The sequence below is a fragment of the Centropristis striata genome, chromosome 8, assembly GCF_030273125.1.
Source record: "Centropristis striata isolate RG_2023a ecotype Rhode Island chromosome 8, C.striata_1.0, whole genome shotgun sequence".
Classification (NCBI taxonomy): Eukaryota; Metazoa; Chordata; class Actinopteri; order Perciformes; family Serranidae; genus Centropristis; species Centropristis striata.
The window spans coordinates 36,676,934-36,700,737 of NC_081524.1; the positions used below are offsets into that span (position 1 = coordinate 36,676,934).

At 36.4% G+C, this 23,804-nt stretch overlaps 2 protein-coding genes across 2 annotated transcripts in view; both read left to right on the forward strand.

The window, feature by feature from the left end:
* The window catches only part of LOC131976922 (F-actin-uncapping protein LRRC16A-like), a 113,213-nt gene extending 106,447 nt beyond the window's left edge, over positions 1-6,766 (forward strand). Inside the window, exons 35-38 of the mRNA XM_059340141.1 lie at positions 614-650; positions 1,531-1,800; positions 2,604-2,747; positions 4,596-6,766. Of these exons, the coding sequence (XP_059196124.1) occupies positions 614-650; positions 1,531-1,800; positions 2,604-2,747; positions 4,596-4,774 (630 nt within the window). The 3' untranslated portion in view covers positions 4,775-6,766. The remainder of the gene's footprint in view (positions 1-613; positions 651-1,530; positions 1,801-2,603; positions 2,748-4,595) is intronic.
* A 2,484-nt stretch (positions 6,767-9,250) lies between these two features.
* On the forward strand, positions 9,251-23,071 carry LOC131976937 (secretagogin-like). The gene is made up of 11 exons (XM_059340158.1): positions 9,251-9,464; positions 9,886-9,956; positions 12,727-12,819; positions 15,806-15,895; positions 17,303-17,359; positions 17,635-17,712; positions 18,578-18,633; positions 18,958-19,003; positions 19,756-19,815; positions 21,575-21,643; positions 22,660-23,071. The coding sequence occupies exons 1-11, from the start codon at positions 9,395-9,397 to the stop codon at positions 22,789-22,791; spliced, it is 822 nt and encodes a 273-aa protein (XP_059196141.1). The 5' UTR covers positions 9,251-9,394; the 3' UTR covers positions 22,792-23,071.
* The last annotated feature ends 733 nt before the right edge of the window (positions 23,072-23,804 follow it).

The window sequence follows — 23,804 nt, forward strand, 5'->3', positions numbered from 1 at the left end:
TAGGTCAGTTGTGTGTCTGCATGTATTCAGATATGAAGAGGTTTATGGTGTTTGCAGCATTAGGGGGGTTTCTGACCTTGTATCAGTGGCACTAAGCTTCTCCTGCCAGCTGCTTGTTCTGGCTCGCTTCCAGATGTGTGTGTATGTTTGTGCATGTGTGTCTTTGTGTATGCAGGTAAATTAGAAAGAGCGATTCCAATGGCAGGTCATTAATACAAGGCTCGGGTCTGTTTACTGAAAGCCGTATCCAGAAGGTTTTGTAACACGAAGGCGCCCCCTTCTGCTTGAATTTTGAGTGGCAGTGTTACATGTAGAGTCAGTAGCACAGCAATTCTAAATCACTGCTGAAATAAATAATTTAATACCAGTAATGCAACAAAAATGTTTTTTAAGGTATGCACTTTTGCTGTCCCTTTTTTAAAATTTATAGACAAAGAAATGGTTGCCAATTTCACAAAAAAGTTGCCAATGGTGAGGACTGCCATGCATAAAATATACCAGACTGATTTTCTACAGTGATTGTACAATAAGTATGTGTTTATTCAGTACTTATAGAATGATAAGTTAGAAGATCCAATAGTGATCCAGTATTTTTTCCCTTTGTCTCCTCCAGTCTTCCAGCCCCGACAGGCCTGACAGCAATGCAACAGGTAAGCAGTTTATCTTTTAGGATAAACATGGGAAGAAAGCTAACAGCCGGTCTTAATCAATTATCAATTATTTTCATGTTTCTTTCTGACGCAGCTGCTTCCACATCCCTCAAATACAGGGACACAAGTTTGGTTATGAAGTGCTATTTTGGCTCTTCGTGTTTTGAGGTCTGCACTGCAAAAAAAGGCAACTTGTGTTTTTTGGCCTAAAACAGTGATTTAAGTTGGTAAAACTTGGAAATATAAATTATTGACATTTAGGGCAATAATGTAAGTTAGCACAACAAAGGAAGCCAGTTGTCTGCTCAAAAACAAGTTTGTGAGTTGTTGTTACTTATATCTTTAAGTTGGGGTTCACAACAAGGGACAATAGTTCTGCTAACTCTTATTTCTTTGTTGTGAAATGCGGGAAAGCGGTGAAATTCGGTCATTAGCGAAAGCTAGCGGCTAACTGATGCTAGCGGCTAACTGACGCTAGCGGCGCTGCTTGTTACAGCTACAAGAGTAGCCATTAGCTTATCAATGCTAACTCAAAATTGTGGTCGCAACATTAGCTAACATTTCATAGCGGCGTTACAATCGTGCCAATTCAGCACATTGCAGAAGTTAGCAGAAGTAAGGATTAAAAGTTATTACAGTGTAAAATTATAAGTTATTACAACTTACAGTTGAGTTGACAAAAATCTGAATTCAGAGTTGAGCAAACTCAAAAACAAAACTTAAAATATTTAGTTTAATTGTCCAACTTAAAATGTTATCGAAGTTTGTTGCCTTGAAATTTTGAGTTCACCCAACTTTTCTTTTTTTGCAGTGTGGTTTCATGCCCATACAATACATAAAAATCATCATTTTTTTGCATCCCCTTTTTTTTCCACATCAGCTGCCAAGCCCCAGCCCAGCATTCCAGAAACCAGGTCTTCCAGTGGCTCGATAAATAAATCAGATCCAACTGGTTCTCCAGAGAAGACCCCTCCTCGTGTTGAGACCAAGCCTGACCCGGCCCCTCGTCTCAGGGCTACATCCTCGTCCAGTTCCCCCGGAGGACCAGTAGGTTCCAAACCCCCGGTGCCACAGGGAGCGAAGCCGGCCCTGGCTGCCCGACCCACCATCCCACAGAAGCCAAGGAACAACAGCACCAGCAGGAGCATAGGTACAGTCTGAGCTCTGATTGTCACACTGAGGGGATTCTCACTGCAGTCACTACGTTTTTAATCTTGCTGTGTGACAATATTTGCTTAACCCATAAGAACCCAGACCCATTTGTCCTTAAAGGAAAATTATGGGGGATATACCACAGACCAAGTGGACCACATAAAACACATTTATGATGGTTTTAAAAAAAAAATACTACCCCTAAATGTCAAAGATCTGTGATGTGGCATATATGTTACATTGGGCGTTTATGGTATTTATTTTTATGATATTTCTTATTTTAAGATAAATAAAACTAGACACCTTTTCTACTTACAGAAACAGAAATTTGCCCTTTTCTCTGCATCTCCACAACATATATTAAAATTGTGACATTAATAGTGCTTTTTAACAAAAAAATATTTTTCAGATTTGTTTTTAAGTAACAAAATATTAATAAATCAATAATAGATAAGTCAAGTCAAGTCCAAGTTTATTTATAGAGCACATTTAAAAACAACCTCAGTTGACCAAAGTGCTGTACAGTTATTAAAATAGAATAAATCACACACAAATAGGTATAAATAAAAACAATGAAACAATAAAATACTAAAAAGAGTAAAACAATAAAATAGTTATAAAAACTCAATCCAAAACAGAGTTAGAGATAAAAAAGACAAATAAAAGGGTAAAAAAAGGAAAAAGAAAGCCAAGGATTCTTGCCTAGCTGGGACTGAATGCCAAGGAGAATAAATAGGTTTTTATTCTCTATTAGGGGTGACAATATTTGTTTAAAGTTGATAATATTTGTTTTTGTGACAGATGAGGGCTCAGATTCCCCGAGCAGTGGCGGTGTGTCTCCTAAGGTCCCAGTTCTTCCTACAACGCTGAAGAGGACAGAGAAAGACAAAGATGGCCAGAGCAGTCTGCAGTCAGGAGGCTCCGCCAACAAAACCACTCAGGATGGTGAGTTAATGTTAATCCTTCACAACCTTTGAGAAATCTCTCTGCAGCCCATTCATGCATGTTAAAGCTAATAAATACATAGTTTTTCAACTGCAGGGAACTGAACAGCGAATCAAAAATTCTAAATTAGCCGTTTCCTTCACCCAAAGCTGTTCTCTGGCTGCAGCAGATCTCCCCAAGACAGATATATATGTTTGATGTCACTGTCAGGATGTGACAGCAGTGTTATCTATTATGTAACAGGCAGCCGGGTGATTTTTATCTGTCTGCCTTTGGCCTCTTCCCTCCCTCTGATGTTCATATGTATTATGTCCTCCCTTTCTTCTCCCTGCTCTTCCTCCCTTCCTTTTTTATTTATTTTTTTATTTTTATTTTTTTACTGTATGTTATCAGTGACTCCTCTCGGGCCTGTCGAATTTACACACATCTGATTCATGTTTATGAGCACAATTCCTGCTCTCAGGCAAATGAGAATTTCTCTTGCTGGCCACTTGGTGTTTGTTTTGTTGACCCTCAGTTTAAAATTGTTGTTTTATTTTCGGCATATTAAATGTTCCCAAAGAAACTTAAGAGCTAGAGGGGCCAGTTTCTGTTTGCTCAATGCAGCCATTGCATTCTTTTTTTATATACCGAGATGAAGACTTTTCATCTTTATAACATGTGATTTAATGAAGCTGTCACACTAAGCTTTAAACTAACAGGCTTTTTTTTATTTTAAATAGAAGACACATTTTCCTCATTTGTGTGAAAGCGCAGTATGTATCACAATACGCCAAAAATGTTTTTAAATCAGCCGATTCTTTTATTTCTATTCTTTTTTTTTTTGAGGTACATAAGCTTTCCAGTACAAAATGGCCATTATTTAAATCACAGCCAGATCCAAAGTTATATCCTCTCCTCACTTACTGTATGTGAATGAGCCCGAGGCCGAGCAGTTGGGAGGAGGGGTTAAAAGAAACACTAGTGCAGTTGCTCGATGGGCCCCAGAGATCTGTATCCAGATTTCTTTTTTTATACATCCATGATTCCAACCGGCTATCAGGAAAAAGTTAAGAATCATTCCAGGGTATTTAAACTTTTTAACCCATAAGAACCCATGGTGACGCCCGTGTAACAAACACTTTAAATCTTCTATAATCCCCCATATTCAGCTTTATGCTTCACATTAACTCATTAAATCGTTAAGCGACGTATACTCAACACCCTGGTGTGGTGGTCTTGTGACTTTGACAAGAAGTGACTTCTCCAAAATGTGGCTGTGACTGGAAACAGAAACGTGAAAAAGTAGCTAATTTCTAAAAGCTTATTTTTTGTTACGAGGCTAAGTGTAAATCCATTTAACAATTCTAATCAGTTAATAGGGAACTGAACGAATTAAAGTCACAATTTTGATATATGCTATGGAGATGCAAACAAAAAGGCAAATTATTTGTTTTTATTCATTTTTGATTTATTCTTATTTTGTTACAAATCTGAAAAATAATTTATTGTTAAACAGCACTAATAATGTCACAATTTTGAAATATGTTGTGGAGATGCAAAGAAAAAGGTAAATTTGTGTTTCTGTAAGCAGAAAATGTGTCTATTTTTTTTATTTTAAAATAAGAAATATAAACATAAATACAATAAACGCCCAATGTATCGTATATGTCACATCAAAGACCTTTGACATTTAGGGGTAGAATTTTTTTTAAAACATCATAAATGTGTTTTATGTGGTCAACTTGGTCAGTGGTATATCCCCCATAATTTTCCTTTAGGATTACTGGGTCTGGGTTCTTATGGGTTAAACTCCCTTGTTCTCACCACTGTGGACACTTACAGTCATCTTCTCTGTCTTGTTTCCAGGGAGGGCGGGGTCTGTGTCAGACTCCGTTCAGCGACCCAGCCCTCTCCGGACCAACTCTGAGGATCACGGCTCCTTCAAGAACAAGGACAAATCTCCAAACCCAGACAAAGACAAGGCAGCAGGCAAGAAGTCCTCCGACTCTGGAGAGGAGGCAGACAAAGACTTTATTTTAATATGAGTAAGACAAATTCACAGCAAAAAACTGTTGACAAGCCTCACATGTTTTCCTTTAGAAAAGCAGCTAAAGGAAAATATAATCAATATGGTTTCATTTATATTAAAGGTTGTTCCTGCAGGTTCTGTCTGACCACATAGTACAAATCATGGTTGCTTTGCAGGAAGACCTGATGTCGTATCAGGTGATACACTTTCAAATTAAAGTTAGTTTGGTTTTCTAAAACTCATCAACACTTGGGGGAATAACCTCAGTAAATTTCTCAGTCACATTCTGTCACCTAGTAAACCAAACTCCTAAGAGCTTCCTTCGTACAAACAGCCTTTACTCCTTTTTTCATTCCTAATCTCTGCTGTCAGGTGAAAATTTCACGCCTCTAAAAGAAGAAATGATTCAGCACTTGAGGAAATGGTTCCAGTGTATTCAGTCAGTTAAAACTGAAACCTGAATGAAGTTTATACACCACTAAAAAAAGAAGTTGCTTTCAGGAATCTGCAGACTTTTTGTGCTTAAGCCAGACAGAGAGAGAGAGAGAGACTGTAAAACTATGAGTGTACATCAGAAACCTCTTCCTTTAACTAATAATCGTGTTGCTATTTGTTGCAGTAGCTCGTCTCCCAGGGACCAAACACATGTAACAATAATACCCGGATCACTGTACTGTACTTAAACTCAAACTTATGACCAGACTAGCACCCAATTGCATTTTCTTCCTTCACTATATTTGTATAGATTTTTCTATATGCTATTTTCAGTATGTGCAAGTTACTTCAGAGGAGACTGAATCCATTATGCAATTCATTTTTTTATTTTTTTTCCAGGAAAATACAGGTTCAGCTGAGACTCTCAGCCAACCATAAATCAAAAACACACATTTGATGTAGCAAGCCTTACAGCAAAGAACAAGTCACTCAGAGGAATCAAACTGGCTGTAAATGTGACACAAAAAAAACCCAAGTGGACTTTTTGTCTCTGTGTGAGAGAGTTGGAGTGACCATATGAAGTGTTGCTTTGGGAGCTCTGTAGTACACTTTAACTTCACTGATAACCAATCAATAAGGCTTCAGCACTGTTAACTAACACTGTTCTCTTTGTTCAGACACTGTGGAAAAAAAACATTTATCTCATGATACCTTTAACGTCTTTTTATCTGAGGAGCATGTGTCATTAAAGTGCAATACAGAGTGCCATCATAAACATGTCTGTCGTGGTTTTTGTTTTTTCTTTTAAAAAAAACAACTTTAACATTTCTAGTTGGTTTTTATCTGAACAAATGAGACTATTAAGCATTAAAATAAACTCTTTGGTATGTCAGTGTTTGTCACAGTCATACAGACTCTGAATTGCCCTTAAAGACAGATGGATTCCTCACTTATATTTATTAATATGCCCCTGGTGTGCTTACTTAAAAAGAGCGATGTCATTGATAAGCTGCTTGAATGAAACATGGAAACCACCGACATGTCTGCAGCTATTTGATCTAGATTCTGATGGTAACCTTTTGAGTCTGATCTTTATGTGAAAGCAGGACACTGAGGGAACTCCAGCCTTCAAACACTTCAGACTTGACCTTCAGGGCTTTCTAATTCAGTTCACTTTCACTTTATTCTGTGCAAAGACAATTCTTTGAAATTCAACCTTTTGAGGAGTTGGTCTTTTCTGTAAAATGCAGAAAGCAGTTCTTGCAGTGAAAGTACACTTGGACCTCTAGGCTTCTCTGTATGTAGCATTTTAGGACCTGGATGCTACACAATAACAACAATAGCCTAGGTCTAATTCCACTTTTCTTTGTCTTTTAAGAACAAGAAATGCCCTTTTCACACTGGTGCACATCGTCTTATACTTATTTTTTCATACTATCGATCAATTGTTAGTCTATAAAATGTCAGAAAGTAGAGAAAAAAGCTCCATACAAGTTTCTCCAAGTCCAAGGTGATGCTTTTAAATGTCTTGTTTTGAAATCTCCATATTTGAGAGGCTGAAATGGCATTTTTTTAAATGAAAAACGACTTAATTAATTATCATAATAGTTTCTGATTATTTTTCTGTCAATTAAATAACCCATAAGTTGACTTATTGTTGCAGGTCTCATTGACAAAGGTTATAAAAAAATGGAAACATAAATATGGGGCAGCTCATACCTCTGTTTACAGTTTGTACACTTGGTGTCACGCAGCTTTACTCATATTTGATATATAAGGTTGGGACAGACATTTAGCCTATGCAATAGATCATGATGCATTCAGGTGATACTGTAGTTACCAGAATTACTTGTTGACTTATACATACCATCAATATCTAATAAGGACTTGGATTTTTCTGAAAAAGCAAAAAAACAACAACAAGTTAATAATAAATAATAATAAAATAATATATAGTGCTATATTGTCAGTGCACAGTATTTTTAATCCTTATTCGACCAATTTTGCACTGATAAAAACTAATAAATCAGAAATGCTTTCATGTATTGTCCTATATAACATGAACGCAGCAGTAAACACTTGTACTGTATGTGAGATCCAAGTGATATTTCATTATACACTGCAAAAAAAGAAAAGTTGGGTGAACTCAAAATTTCAAGGCAACAAACTTCGATAAAATTTTAAGTTGGACAATTAAACTAAATATTTTAAGTTTTGTTTTTGAGTTTGCTCAACTCTGAATTTCTCTCGCACGGTTGTAAAGCCGATAAGAATGTCAGCTAATGTTTCGACCACAATTTTGAGTTAGCATTGATACGCTAATGGCTACTCTTGTAGCTGTATCAAGCAGCGGCGCTTGCATCAGTTAGCCGCTAACATCAGTTAGCCGCTAGCATCAGTTAGCCGCTAGCATCAGTTAGCCTTGAGCATCAGTTTGCCGCTAGCATCAGTTAGCCTTGAGCATCAATTTGCCGCTAGCAACCGTTAGCCGCTAGCTTTCGCTAATGACCAAATTTCATAACAAAGAAATAAGAGTTATCAGAACCATTGTCCCTTGTTTTGAACCCCAACTTAAAGATATAAGTAACAACAACTCACAAACTTGTTTTTGAGCAGACAACTGGCTTCCTTTGTTGTGCTAAATTACATTATTGCCCTAAATGTCAGTAATTTATATTTCCAAGTTTTACCAAATTAAATCACTGTTTTAGGCCAAAAAATACAAGTTGGCTTTTTTGCAGTGTAGCAACATTAACCAATTCTTCTTACTTTTGACCATCTTAGTAGTTGTATGCAGTGTGAAAGGGGCACAACCTATATTTTGTTTTACTGTGCAAGATTCTAATTCAAGTCAGGGCCAAAGGTCTTACTGGTGCACCTTTTCCTACTGTATGGTGTCTGCTGATGTCTTTTTGTAGAATTCTGATAAGACTTTGCTTCTTCGTCTCTAGTCATGGCTCGAAAATAACACTGTTCCTGCTGTATATAGTTAATCTGTCTCTGATGTCAACTGTTTTGATTTTAAGTCCCAAAAGTCAAACATTATTTTTTAGTTTGAGAGGTGATCCAGGACATTGAAAAAAAAAAATCCCACCACTTTGCAATAGGTTTAAAGCAAATATGTGACTGTGTACCGTATTCTGTTCATATGGACACCTTCTTCTCTCTGTTTTTGCTCTCTGTTTGGGATTTCAGAAGCAGCTGGCTGTGTTTCTGTCAAGTTGTGTGAAAGACTGATGTGTTCAATCCTGAAAAATGAGAATCCACCTGATTTCTGTCAGTGCACAGAGTGGAGAAAGTGAAAATAACCAGTAGCGTTGAGTCTAGACTCCTGGGTCGACTTGTGTGTGACTGCATGACGTGGCTGTGAGTTGTACTGTATGTATATATGTGCTTTCATACATGTAGGAGTGTGCGTGTGTATAAATGTGTAATAAATGCACATGTAATATACACACTGTGATACATTCACACGCCTATGTGAACACAGCAAATCCTCTATTGTTTTGGTACTAAGTACACTACTATACTAGGGGTTTGTTTGTAACTTATTTGGAATAAAAAACAGTGGCCAGTGATCCTTTTGTTCTCACATGTACATTGTGTTCATAAATGTAGAAATTAATTAATTCTTTGTATGTATTAATTTGTTATTACATGTATTCAATTTAATGTTGCTTTCATGATGATTCAAAAAAAGAAATGATGCAAAACAATGACAGTTTTCCTTGAGCTGGAAGAAAATGCATACACAAATGACATGTTTGCTCATTATCAGTCGTTATTTGTTCCATTTTGTCATGGATATGTTTCACTAAGTAATTCTGCTGGTGTTGGACATTTCTTCATGCAGATATTAATATTGATTAAAATAATTTTACAGGCTTTAAAATCTGTTTGTTTGATTTTTTGTAACTTTCACTGAATATTTGCTTTGTAGTGTAACAATACAGCCACCAGGTGGCAAATACAAACTTACTGTATGCTCTCTCTCTCCCTCTCTCTCTCTTTCTCTCTCTCTCTTTCTCTCTCTCTCTCTTTCTCTCACACACACACACACTCAAAGCCACAGGAGGTGTGGTTTTTGCCAAGTCTGCAAGAGCATATGTCAACCAAGCAGGCTGAGCAGTGCAACACAGTTTGTCACCTCACTCCTCGTTGTTTTTGAAGTTGATAGTTTACTTTGCCTTTCTTTATTAAAATGGACAGTGCTTTTGATAACCTGGATGCAGCTGGTTTCCTGGAAATCTGGCAACACTTCGATGCAGATGGTGAGGACAATTAATACAAAAATAAAAATCGGTACTTTATAATGTATCTTCTACAGTCACTAGACATTAGAGAGACAAAGACTCTATCTGTTGTGACAAATGTCTTTGTTGTAATTACAATGTTTTATTATGTTAAAAGTCATGTCATTGCAAAATTACTGCAACTGTGTCTGTGTCTTAAGAAGGAAAAGTGGCGGGGAATAGAACAAATTTACATATTTGCCATGTCTGAAAGTGGCTGAATACAAAAATGAAACTTGACTTTAAATTGTTCAGAAGTCAAAAAAATATTTTTGAAAAATAGTGGTGATATACATACTTGGTGACTTCATCTCAGTATTTATATTTTGAGAAAATTTCAGACTAGCTTCACTGTATCTATAACCTAAGGACTGATACAACATGTTTTTTATTTCCACAGATAATGGCTACATTGAAGGCAAAGAGCTTGACGACTTTTTCCGTCACATGATGAAGAGACTGGGTCCACAGGTAAGTCCACTTTGTTAACTTGTGTTGACAGTAGTTTAATACATTCAGTGCATGTTGAGGGCAGCTGAGCAGACACACTGACTGCAGCATCATGTCCAGCTGATGAAATGCATATAATACAACTGTACTATACTGTCAATCTATCTGCCAAGCTGGGAAATTACAGTGTAGCAGCAGCATTACACACAGAGACAATAACAACACAATTAAATAAGAACAACCTAGGCATACGTCAAGCAATAAAATATACAAAATACAATAAAAAATAAAGTGTCTAAAGAAGGAGTATGTATTAAGGAGTAGAATTTCAGTGCAGAATAATTATGAATATGCAGTATAAAAATGTTGGTGCTGTGAAACAAATAAGGTGCAATGAACAGTGTGCATAAAAAACACACAAAGTGCTTAACGACAGTATGTAATGAACCAGACTACATTTCTGTTTCCAAAATAAGATGATCTTGTAAACCAGTGCATGCAGTTGCTATATTTCTTAGTTTAATTTCAATATTCTTTATACAATCGTTCGTTTTCTCATATTTTAGATATATGATTTAATGTAAGAAAGTATTTGTCAACAGAAATTCTTGAAACGGCTTCTAGTAAATCCATTTAGCTTTGGACAGAGACTGCCGTGTGGGCAGCTGAACCTCTGGATGGGTGGGGTGGCTGTAACCATGTAAGGCACAACACAATTAACGAGCTCTGGCCACTGTCAAAAGAAAAGCTTCTAAGCAGTTTTATGGGGAAAGCAACTGGGTATTCAACTATTAGCACATGTTCCAGTGTGTGTTTGCGGTGTGATTGGACACTAATGGGGCTGCACTAAAACAAACAGACCACCGACCACATGTCACTTTGTCTCTCTCTGTTTGCTTTCCATTATAAATGCCTTTAGGATAAGTCCTGATGTGTATATCTCATGTCACAGTCATTCTATTACATTCTTGTAATGTCTCTTTATTTCCCTCTAGTGCAACATATCCTGTAATTATGCAGATGTCTCCTACATGAATAAACACAGTTTAAATTGATTGCTTATATGCAACTTAATGAAGTTGCATGTGATGCACTGTAAGCTACATTTCTCAGTATAGAATATGTGTTTGTGTAGTGTATTTAAAGTCAAATATAATTAGGTGCTTTAGAGATTTCTGCTTAGCAACAGGAGACATCTGGCGCCAAACACAAGTGTCTAATATGACGCTGATGCTGATAGTTGTCTTTCTGTAATCAGCAAAGCGCTGGCACCTACGAGTCTGCAGACTGTGTGCTCTGCTCTGCATGAAACGATGAATCAGACTTCAGCACCATAGATCAACAGGTTTCTATAGTTACAGTACAGCGATGGGGGCTTTGCAAAGAGGAAATGGACAACAAGCTGCTAAATATATTTTAAAATAACAGAAAATGTTCTTCAGCTGCTTCAAGCTTTTGTCTCAGGAAAAGGAAATGGGGTTTTAACACAGATAAGCATGCAACAAACTATCTTTGCAGCTTTTGCATTTCATCTCTCTTCTAATCCTGAAGTGCATCACGTTTCATGAGAAACATTATCTGACTTCACAGTATATCACTGTGGTGTAGACTGGTGAGTCATATATCTCACTGGGGTATTTGCAGTTTGTATCATTCACATCACACAGTGTTTGTTACAAATGTCTCATCTCATCTTTAATGACAAGGCGTAGATGTAAATGTGTGACGTATAAACTAAGGTCCTACACTCTTCGTATGAGAGGGAATGTGTAGAGTGGACCAAGGACAAGTAGAATGAGTTACATGAATGCTTTACCAATTGTACATGTAGGTTGAGAAAGCAGACCCTGAGAAAAAAAAGGGAGAATAAAGGAGTATCCATGGTGACATTGCTTAAAATAACTGCAACTCAGCCAGTTAAAGCTGGAGTAGGCAGTTTTCTGTAAAAGTAAAAAGTAAAATAAATGTAATACAGCCCTCCTCCTGTTTTGACACGTTTTTTTGAGAGACTCTGCTGGATTTTCCACCATTGAAACAGCCGTTAGTTATCTGAAGGGACATGCATTTGTAGAACAGCCAATAGGTGCGCCGCCTCTCTAAAATGACCTGTGATTGGCCAAAGTTTCCCATCATGGGCTTGATTTCCTGAAAATTAAGCCAAGAGGCGGTGCAGAAGTCTAGCAACTTATTTGAAAATATGCTCAAAAATAACGTCTTACTCCAGCTTTATGTATTCCTCCTTCCATATCATTCTTTTTAAAAGATTTTTAAATATGTGATTTAAATGAATAAGTATAAAATACAAGAACCTTTGGTAACGCTTTATATTAAGGTCCTTGTAATAACCATTAATTAACAAGTAATAAGGCCCTTACAAGATGCTTATTAACATTATTGTGTGTTTATAAGCTTATATAAGTGTTCATAATAGCATTACAAACACCCATGACCCACCCATTATGTCTTTGCCATGCCTTTATTAATCTTATTTTGTTTGCTTATTGATATTAAAATATACTTTATTGCTCATCTATTATAAGTTAACTATAAGTTAACTATGCTTTTTGCAACTACCGGATCTAAAGCGAGAACAATGCCTTATTACTTGTTAATTAATGGTTATTAAGGACCTTATTATAAAGCGTTACCGAACCTTTTAATCACTATTTACTTTATATAGCATTACGATTTTGCATGGTTATATACTGTATCATCATCACCACTGTGTCTAGTTGAATAGTGGCCTTGGGGCAAGAAAATCAATGCATTCTAACCTTTTGTGTCTCTCCAGGAGAAAGTGACAGATGAAAGAGTTCAGAGGCTGAAGCAAAGATTTATGTCCGCCTATGATGTCACTGCTGATGGGAAACTACAGATTCAGGAGGTACTCTACCATTTCTGTGATTAAACTGTCATTCACCTGATTTCCTTCATGCTAAAGGTGAAGCACTGCTTTATAAAAATTCTCCTTCATATTTATGGTTCATAGACTGTCATAAATTTAGCATCTAGCATCACACTACACCACTCCCTCACAACACAACCACTCTGTCTTTTTTTTCTACATCTAGCTTCCTCTTCTCTGTCATTTCTCTCTCTCTGACTAATCTATTCTTTCGCTACTACCCCTCCCTCTCCTTCCTCTGAATCTCCTTTCATCTTTTATTTACCCTCTTTGCATCCACAACAATGATGCAACTTGTTCCATATTCAAGAAAAGTGAAAACTCCTTTCCGGCACTCACTGCTGAAGGTCAGGCTAGTAACAAGACAACCAAAAGGAAAGCAACACTCAGAACATTTACCTAAATAATACTCAACAATCTACTGTATATATACACACTACCAACTATATATGTAACACCTATCTAGTCAAGTCAAAGTTTATTTATAGAGCACATTTAAAAACAACCTCAGTTGACCAAAGTGCTGTACAGTTATTAAAATAGAATTAATCATACACAACTGGGTATAAATAAAACAATAAAAAGAATAAAATACTAAAAACAGTAAAACAATAAAATAAAATAGAATAAAATAGTAATAAAAACTCAATCCAAAACAGAGTTAGAGATAAAAAAGACAAATAAAAGGGTAAAAAAGTAAAAAGAAAGCCAAGGATTCTTGCCTATCTAATCAGATATTGAAGTAAATGTAAAACCCAATGATCCTCTCATCTCTCCATTAGGACTCTTTCTTGTAATTAATTACAGCTGGTTCTTAAAAGACTTTCTGATAGAGTCAAAAGAAATTTGACTGAACATTTAACAGACTGCAGCTGATTCCCAGAAAATTAAAGCCGCATTTTGACGACAATGCTTTCTCCGTCTCCACTCTTGAGTAATGGATCCGGCTCTTGGCACAGCATCAGTGCCTCATCAGAGCAATGCAATGCATTTTCCTTTATTCTGAAATAGAAATGCACACATTAATTAGACCAATCCCTTAATGCATTCCACTCAGGACAAACAGAGAACAAAAAATCAATACATGTCTGCTACTTACACTCATTTAGAGCGACTGATGCCAGAACAGTGTGGTCAAACCTGCTGTAGCCACCCGAGGCATAGAAACACTTTTTCTTTCCCCTGATCAAGCTCTCTTTTTTTCTACATGTAAAATCTGCTGTCCATTCAATATCATTACAAAGAAACTGTACATACAATATACAGTATACTCCAGTTTGGGTGGATCATATCTGATCCAGCGAATTGGTGCACATTGGTGCATCCCAACTGCCGACAGTAAGAATATAGGCTCATGTGGTGAACATTATGTTAAATTAAGTCTCTATTGAGCAGTTTCTGATTTCTAAAGGATGTGTAATTTATTTCCTATTTTACAAATGGCATATCTTGTGTGAAAATTCCTTCACTTTTCAGACCTGGAGATTTCCACTTGGGATAAATGGATAAAATATTTCAAATTAATAGTCATGATCCTGAATTCCCTCCTGAAGCTTTTTACAACTCAGCTGTCAAGAATCTGGCAGGAACTTTTACTGAAGGACTCTTAAGTGGGTGGATGCGTGATGAATTATGTGGTTTCAACCTGTCATTCATTGTCTGGCTTTTATCCATAGAATTCTATAGAGCCTTAACCCTTTATCAGGCAAAGAACTATATTTGGTAACTTCAGGTAATATTTTGAGAAAAAAGTTGCAAGTTTACTAGATTAAAGTGGCAAATCTGTACAAAAAAAGTCGCAGATTTACAAGAAAAAATGGGGAAAAAAGCAACTTTTTTCTCCCAGATTCACCACTTTAAATCTCATAAATCTGCTAATTTTTTTCTCGTAGATTTGCCACTTTAATCTCGTAAACTTTATTCTCAAAATATTATTTTCGTATGTTTTTTTTTTACACATTCTGGCAGTATGTAATATCCTCCAATATTCTCTAGGGTTGAAATTTGGAATTTGCAAGTATTTCAATGAGTGCCTTATTAAGGGTTAAAGTGGTGAATCTGGGAGAAAAAAGTTGCTTTTTCCCACTTTTTTCTCGTAAATCTGTGACTTTTTTCGCACAGATTTGCCACTTTAAATCTCTTAAATCTGCGACTTTTTTTCTTGTAGATTTGCCACTTTAATCTAGTAAATTTGCAACTTTTTTCTCAAAATATGACCTGAAGTTGCCAAATATAGTTCTTTGCCTGATAAAGGGTTAACAGTTACTCTCTGCTGGTGTGTGCCATCTTATTATTATTAAGCCAACACTACAGTAGGTATGTGTATAGGCTACATGTGTAAGTTGGCATCAGCATTGGTGCAATGCGCTTGTTCTGACTGTGAGTTCAGCTTTGTGAAGCAAATTGCTGCAGTATGTTCCAGTATTATAATTAAATTGATGAAGGGGACCAGTTTAATCTGCTAATGGAGAGCTGATACTATTAAAGAAGGACAGACAAGAGAGGAGCAGCATGAACTGGAGAGCAGCCAGGAGGAGCTGGCGGAGGGTCGGCCATCCAAATGACAGTAAACATAAATTCTCATGTGTCCCATGTGTCGTCGTATGAAGCCACACTGATAGTTTCAGTTAGCAGAGGTTGAAATACACCATCATACAAAAGGTGAATGGAAATACAAAAGTTTTTTTGTGTACAGTGACTCAATTTATCTCGATAAGCCACAGACATCACTGCTTGTCAATATTTTCCCTGGATCCATTTCCTCTGTAGAAAATAAATCTAATAAAAACTGAATCTTGATCTGATCAAAATTGTAAGAGCAGGCTGAAACTGTTCTGGAGTTTGTATTTACGGCTGCTCTAAACCTTGTGTTACTTTCCCCCAGAACAAAAGTGACAAGAGTTTGAAAGGTTCAAAGAATGTCACTGTCCAATCACTGCTCTCTGTTCTTTGACACGTTTTCCAGCTGGCCAATATGATCCTCCCTGAAGATGAGAACTTCCTGTTAATTTTCCGCAGAGAGGCTCCTCTGGACAACAGTGTTGACTTCATGAAGGTAAGGTCAAATACTTTTCCAAACATCATTATTAGATGCGACACAATGACATGAGGCAAGCCACATACACCGATAACTTCAACTAGTAGGAATATGTCAACTACAATGTGTCATTGTAAGATTATATGGCAGCATTAAAGAGTATACAGGTTCATTTCAATAACTTAGAATATGATGTAAAAGTCCATTTCCAGTAGTTCAAGTCAAATAGCCCCAACCAAGTACTGAGTGCATATAGATGGACATCATTTTCAGAGGCCAATTTCCACTTTTGGAATTGAATTACTGACATAAACAAACTTTTCTATGATCTACTGAGATGCACCTGTGTAAGTATATGAGCATAAAACATCAACTGATCAGTTGATCAGTTGACCACCCTGGCCTACATCTACAAAATGTCACTGAAAGAGACACATACCAACCAGGAAGAGACTCGAAATGATCACAAAGAAACATTAAATAACTACAAAGAGACACAGAAGACCACACAGAGATCAAAACAACAACAAAAAGACACAAGAAGACCACTGAGAGAAACAAAACAACTACAAAGAGATGCAAAATGACTGCAAAGGGGTTAAAACAACCACAGACAATAATAACCACACTGCAAAAAAAGAAAAGTTGGGTGAACTCAAAATTTCAAGGCAACAAACTTCAATAAAATTTTAAGTTGGACAATTAAACTAAATTTTTTAAGTTTTGTTTTTGAGTTTGCTCAACTCTGATTTTCTCTGGCACGATTGTAACGCCGCTATGAAATGTCAGCTAATGTTGTGACCACAATTTTGAGTTAGCATTGATACGCTAATGGCTACTCTTGTAGCTGTAACAAGCAGCTGCGCTAGCGTCAGTTAGCCGATAGCATCAGTTAGCCGATAGCATCAGTTAGCCGCTAGCTTTCGCTGATGACCAAATTTCACAACAAAGAAATAAGAGTTAGCAGAACTATTGTCCCTTGTTGTGAACCCCAACTTAAAGATATAAGTAACAACAACTCACCAACTTGTTTTTGAGCAGACAACTGGCTTCCTTTGTTGTGCTAATTTACATTATTGCCCTAAATGTCAGTAATTTATATTTCATATATTAAGTTTTACCAAATTAAATCACTGTTTTAGGCCAGAAAATATAAGTTGGCTTTTTTGCAGTGTACAAAAAGACTAAAACGAATACAAAGAGACACAAAATGACAACAGAGAGACACAAACACAGAGAGATGCGTAACAACTGCAAAGAGACACAACAACCACACAAAAGGCTAAATTACTGTAAAGTTGGTATCTAGTAGGAGAGGTGGCATGTCTGAGGCCTGGGGCACATATTGTCTCATAATTCGTGGATGATAACTACTGCATGCTGCTTCCAACCTTTTGCTGATTTGCCCTTTCTTGCCCACTGTAGATATGGAGGAAGTACGATGTTGACTGCAGCGGCTACATTTCAGCCCGGGAGCTCAAGGTACGGTCATCAACACATTGCCACATCTCTTTTCTGTTCGAGGAACAACCTTCTGCGCTGGCATTGTCAGAAAATAACTGTAGCCACAATTTCCTGCTCTGTCATGCCCCGAGATGTTTTTCCTCTTCCTTATTGCAACATACTGCGATGTGCACCATTTACTGTAACTATTCTTCGTTTCGTAGGATGTGTTTTACAATTGTGTAACACCAATGAATTCGATTGATTGTTGATCAATCTGCTGTCTGATTATGTGATAAACTTTTTTCTCTTAGGCTTTCCTGAAAGACCTGTTCCAACAGCATCACAAGGATGTGTCATCTGATAAACTGGATGATTACACAGACACAATGGTAGTTACAACTCACTCTAGTGATACAAGTTCCTACTTCATCTAGCTTTAACAGCTAAACCCTTAATAGGGCACTCATTGAAATACTTGCAAATACCAAATTTCAACCCTGGAGAATATTGGAGGATATTACATACTGCCAGAATGTGTAAAAAAAAAAAAAAAAAAATACAAAAATAATATTTTGAGAAAAAAGTTTACGAGATTAAAGTGGCAAATCTATGAGAAAAAATTGAGCAGATTTATGAGATTTAAAGTGGTGAATCTGGGAGAAAAAAGTTGCTTTTTTCCCACTTTTTTCTCGTAAATCTGCGACTTTTTTCGCGCAAATTTGCCTCTTTAAATCTCTTAAATCTGCTACTTTTTCCGCGCAGATTTGCCACTTTAATCTAGTAAATTTGCAACTTTTTTCTCGAAATATTACCTGAAGTTACCAAATATAGTTCTTTGCCTGATAAAGGGTTAAGCATTATTGTTGATGTAAATATTTTCACGATAAAAGCCATGCAATCAGCTATTCTGCCTAACGCAACTATTGCTCAGAGGGAGTTGTGATCTTATTTTCTGGAGATTTGATGTGTTCCTTCAACTATTAAAAGACAGAGTGACACAGAAGGTAGCTTGTATGTTTTTATTAAGGTAGCCTCCCTGAGCTACTGCTGTGGAAACTCAAAGTCTCACATCCTCCTATTATTCAATGGATTTCAATTTAGAAAAGATTGGTTCACGCTCAGTGTCAGATGGAATGATGAGTGGAATCTGGAGTCAAGGTGGTGTGAGAAAATAACTAGCAACAGTACAGACAGAGAGATCCACAGGCCCTGAAGTTCTTTGTGTTTCTCAGTACATCTCTTCTTTTCTTACAGATGAAAATCTTTGACAAAAACAAGGATGGCTGTTTGGATTTGAACGACTTGGCCAGGTATTTTACATAGATCAGGAAAAAGATCTATTCCTAAAAGTCCCTGCATTGTTAAAATGTCTGTCATCTATGATTGCATTGCATTACACAGCCATCAGATAAAAAAAAGAAAGATTTGATAACATATTTCCTTAGTATACTTCATTAGTTCATTTTCCATTCAGCCACAAACATTATATCTGCCTTTCATCTACTCTAACAGTCCATTAGGATTCACAGGAACCCTGGATCTTTTAAAAGAAATGTTGACAATAACACCACAAGGAATATGTTTCTCTTTGATAACTCAAATGCTCATAAAATATGTATTTCGTCCTCAATTAGGATCTTGGCTTTAGAGGAGAACTTCCTGCTCCAGTTCAATATGGATGTAAGTGTGTGTGTGTGTGTGTGTGTGTGTGTGTGTGTGTGTGTGTGTGTTCTTGTACTTCCTACATAGTGAGGACCAGAACACGTTTTTAACCAACAGAGTGAGGATATTTTTGCAAGTGAGGACATTTCGGCTGGTCCTCACTTCTTTAAAGGCTTTTTTGACATTTCAGACTTTGTTTTAAGGGTTAAAGGTTACATGATAATGATAATCAACTGAAACTGTATTGTGTGGTAACAACTAACTAACTAAACTAGAATTAAAGTGAAAATGTCCTTCGTTTTCGTCTTTGTCAACTTGTTTCATACATTATGAAGATGGATAAGACAAAGGAAATAAAGGCAAAATTTACTGTGACCTCTTCTATTACTAAAACTAACACTAAAACTAATAAATACTAAAATAAAACTAGCAAACTCACTCTAAAAACTCATTAAATCTAACTGAATTTGAAAACAAAAATTCACAACAAAATTAAAACTAAAACTAAAGAAAAATCCAAAACTATTATAACCTTGCAAGGGAATTCACTGTTACAATGAGGGTCCTCACAAAGATAGAAGTACAAGAATGTGTGCGTGCGTGTGTGCGTGCGTGTGTGTGTGTGTTTCTATCTTGTTCATTAATATTTGGCAGATGAAGTCAACCAAGTTGTAACAATCTTAAAAATTCCTATTCTGTTGTTGTTTTTTGTTAGTTTGTTCTCTATTCTCATATTCTCAATTAAACAACACGTCTTTTCTTTTCCCAAGGCCTGCAGCAAAGAGGAGAGAAAGAGAGACTTTGACAAAATCTTTGACCATTATGATGTTGTAAGTACAAAGACACTCTTAGTGGATTACGGATATAATGACTGCTGTTTCAGATGTTTATACTGGCACTTCCTGCAGGAAACGATGTGAGAATGTAGACAATTAACACAGCAGGCTTCTGACTAAAAGGTTCAAGGCCTGAATCAGTCACAGCTATGTAAGAAATTCTATATTGAGGAGGAGGACAGTGGATAATTGCCCTCAATAGCAAAGTTAGGTAATACTCCCTTATTAAAGGACAGTACTCCTCTTTAGCAGCTTATCAGCCAAGGCAGACATCACCTTTACAAAACATGTTCCATCCCTAATTAATTACGCTCTCAATTTTGCATAATGTGTAGGGGGGGTTGCCGAAGGGGACTTGCTGCAGCAACGGTGAATTAGCTCCCTTACCTCTATAATGAGGCATAATGGAATAAAGTACCCATTATGCTGTCAAGTCACTCTCCAGGATGATGAGTTAACTCTGTCAGGTTGATTCACAGTACCTTTAAATAAAGGAGTCAATCATTCTTTTCAGCGGTCACTGATAAGCTTCTCCTATTCCATAAAATCACATTTATGACCTTTTATGTATTGTCAAGTACACTGCAAAAAAAGAAAAGTTGGGTGAACTCAAAATTTCAAGGCAACAAACTTCGATAAAATTTTAAGTTGGACAATTCAACTAAATATTTTAAGTTTTGTTTTTGAGTTTGCTCAACTCTGAATTTCTCTGGCACGATTGTAACGCCGCCTTGAAATGTCAGCTAATGTTGTGACCACAATTTTGAGTTAGCATTGATACGCTAATGGCTACTCTTGTAGCTGTAACAAGCAGTGCCGCTAGCATCAGTTAGCTGCTAGCATCAGTTAGCCGCTAGCATCAGTTCGAAGCTAGCATAAGTTAGCCGCTAGCTTTCGCTAATGATCGAATTTCACAACAAAGAAATAAGAGTTAGCAGAACTATTGTCCCTTGTTTTGAACCCCAACTTAAAGATATAAGTAACAACAACTCACCAACTTGATTTTGAGCAGACAACTGGCTTCCTTTGTTGTGCTAACTTACATTATTGACCTAAATGTCAATAATTTATGTTTCCAAGTTTTACCAAATTAAATCACTGTTTTAGGCCAAAAAATACAAGTTGGCTTTTTTGCAGTGTAGTACATGTACTTATGGTGGGACTTTTTTCTCCATTCACTAATTTAAGTTCAGAGAATCTTTGTGTAATAAGTGTTCTGTGTTACTGTCAGCAGCTAGTTGCTCATATTTCACACCATGGCTGCATTTATAAAGCACTTAAATTAAAAGCACATCAAGTGATGCTATATGATCTCTTGATCCTGAAGAGGGTGAAAAGATGCAGAGTGGTAAAGATTTCAGCTTTAAAGAGTTGTGGTTTCATGGCAAGAAGGAGTAATATCTCATTTAGTTGCACGTATCAAGTAGCTGCAGTAACAAGCAGGGTCAGAGGCGTTATATTTTCCCTGCAGTGTGTGGCACCGTGAAGCAGTGTTGATATACTTCAGCCTCTACTGTAATCAGACTGTATATAACCTGATGCTGGACGTTTCAAATAAATCCAATGTGCCTGTGCAGCTATATGATTAGCAGGCAGAACTCCAAGGTGCTTACTAAGGGTTTTACGAATGCATGCTGCAAAGTGTTCCAGCACAGAAATGCACAGAAAAGGAAGACTAATGAAATTGGGTTTTGCAAAGTAGATTAAGTTCTTCTCCTTCCTCTGTTTTTCTGTTGCTTTTGTGTCTGTCCAGAGTAAGACCGGAGCACTGGAGGGTCCTGAGGTGGACGGCTTTGTCAAAGACATGATGGGGCTGGTCAGGGTGAGACACTGTGCTGCTGCTATTTGCTTTTTTTTTTTTTTTAAACATGCTTTCTGACATATAGAGATATATCTATGTATGTAGAAAAGATTGCTGATAGTCTTGCATTTCCATTTCCTGCACACAGGGCTCGATATCTGACATCAACACTGTTTGACCACCTGTATTAAAAATGACAGAAGATAAATAATTTTATACATTTTTCAAGCAAAAATGCACTCTAATATCAAAAAAAATATTTTTTTTTTCAGTACTTTTTTATAGTTAACTGAATTTTAGATTGATGGGCATTTAAAACTATATTGAAAAACACGACTCTGAGCTAATGGGATAATCTTGCACGCTTTTTTTTTTTTTTTTACATTTTATAGACAATCCTCTGAGCAAATGAATCAATAATGAAAATAGTTTTTAATTGTAGCCCTAGAAGTCTCCATACAATTCCCCTTCAAATATTTTACTGATTTCCCCACTGCAGAATAATTATTAATTATAAAAGTTTGAAGTTTTTCTGATCACACAATGTGGCGCCACACCAGATTTTAAGCTCAAACTGAATTCATGTGATTGAAAACTGTTTACATTCAACATTAAAGAGCAACTTAACTTAACCCTTTTTATTTTCTCTTAGGTTATCAAGTTTACTGATATACTGTATGTTTATGTTTGATGTTTGTTTGTGTCTTGTTTAGTTTTGATGTGTTAAGGTTCTTGTTTATTATTGTGGTTTTATTTGTTTATTTGGGTTGGTTTTGTGATTTTGTTGTTGTTGTGTTTTTTGTTTTGTTTTTGTTTTTCTCTCTGTGTAAAAATAAAAAATAAAAAAACATTAAAGAGCAGATATTAAGTGGAAATAGTTCAAACGAGTATAACTGTTAATTCAAGAAGATGATATTCTTTGGCACAGATGTTAATTGAGTTTTATGGGTGTGGACCCGTATAAACGCTGGCATGGTATTGATTACTAGCTCTAATGCCTCTCCACTCCCCCCTCCTCTCTCTCATGTCCTCTCCAGCCCAACCTCACCAGTGCTGAGCTGGACAAGCTGCGAGCCATTCTGCTGCGTCACTGTGATGTCAACAAGGACGGAAAGATCCAGAAAAACGAGCTTTCTCTGTGTCTGGGAGTCAAACCTAAGCTTAGTTAAGAACGCTGTGTAATGAAACACTTGATAACAATGATAACATGCTGTGTTTTGATCCAGATCAGTCTAATTACTGGGTTATGTGAGGTCAATATTCATAAAGAGTTATTTGATCCTGAAAATGATAGAAACACAGTGTAATGAAAAGTTAATTCACTGCAGATCTTGACTAGATATGGCAGTGTTTCTAATGCATGTAGGCTAATAGAAAAGAATGAGATGTGGATGTTGTTTTGGCTAAAATGACTGTCTGTGCTGTAAGATTTGTGGTATATTAATCCATTTGTTAGTTTACAGGTTTTTGTAATACAGTTTGGTGCTGGAGTTTATTGGCTTTACTGATGTTTGGCTGTTTGCATGTTTCTCCGTCAGAGAAGGCTGGAGTAAAGTATGTTGCTATTTTAATATAATGCACTGCAGAGGAAATAAAGTGATGATGATAAGTGATGAGCATATTGTGTTTTCTGTTCTCTTTTTTGCAACTGTAACGTAACAACTCTTTTAAATATATACCAATTAAACTCTTAAACCTTAGTTAACCCTTTATCAGGCAAAGAACTATATTTGGTAACTTCAGGTAATATTTCGAGAAATAAGTTGCAAATTTACTAGATTAAAGTGGCAAATCTACAAGAAAAAAAGTCGCAGATTTAAGAGATTTAAAGAGGCAAATCTGTGCGAAAAAAGTCGCAGATTTACGAGAAAAAAGTTGGAAAAAACAACTTTTTTCTCCCAGATTCACCACTTTAAATCTCATAAATCTACGCATTTTTTTTCTTGTAGATTTGCCACTTTAATCTCGTAAACTTTTTTCTCAAAATATTATTTTCGTATGGTTTTTTTTATACATTATAAATTTGGAATTTGCAAGTATTTCAATGAGTGTCCTATTAAGGGTTAAAGTGGTGAATCTGGGAGAAAAAAATTGCTTTTTTCCCACTTTTTTCTTGCAAATCTGCAACTTTTTTCACACAGATTTGCCACTTTAAATCTCTTTATTCTGCAACTTTTTTTCT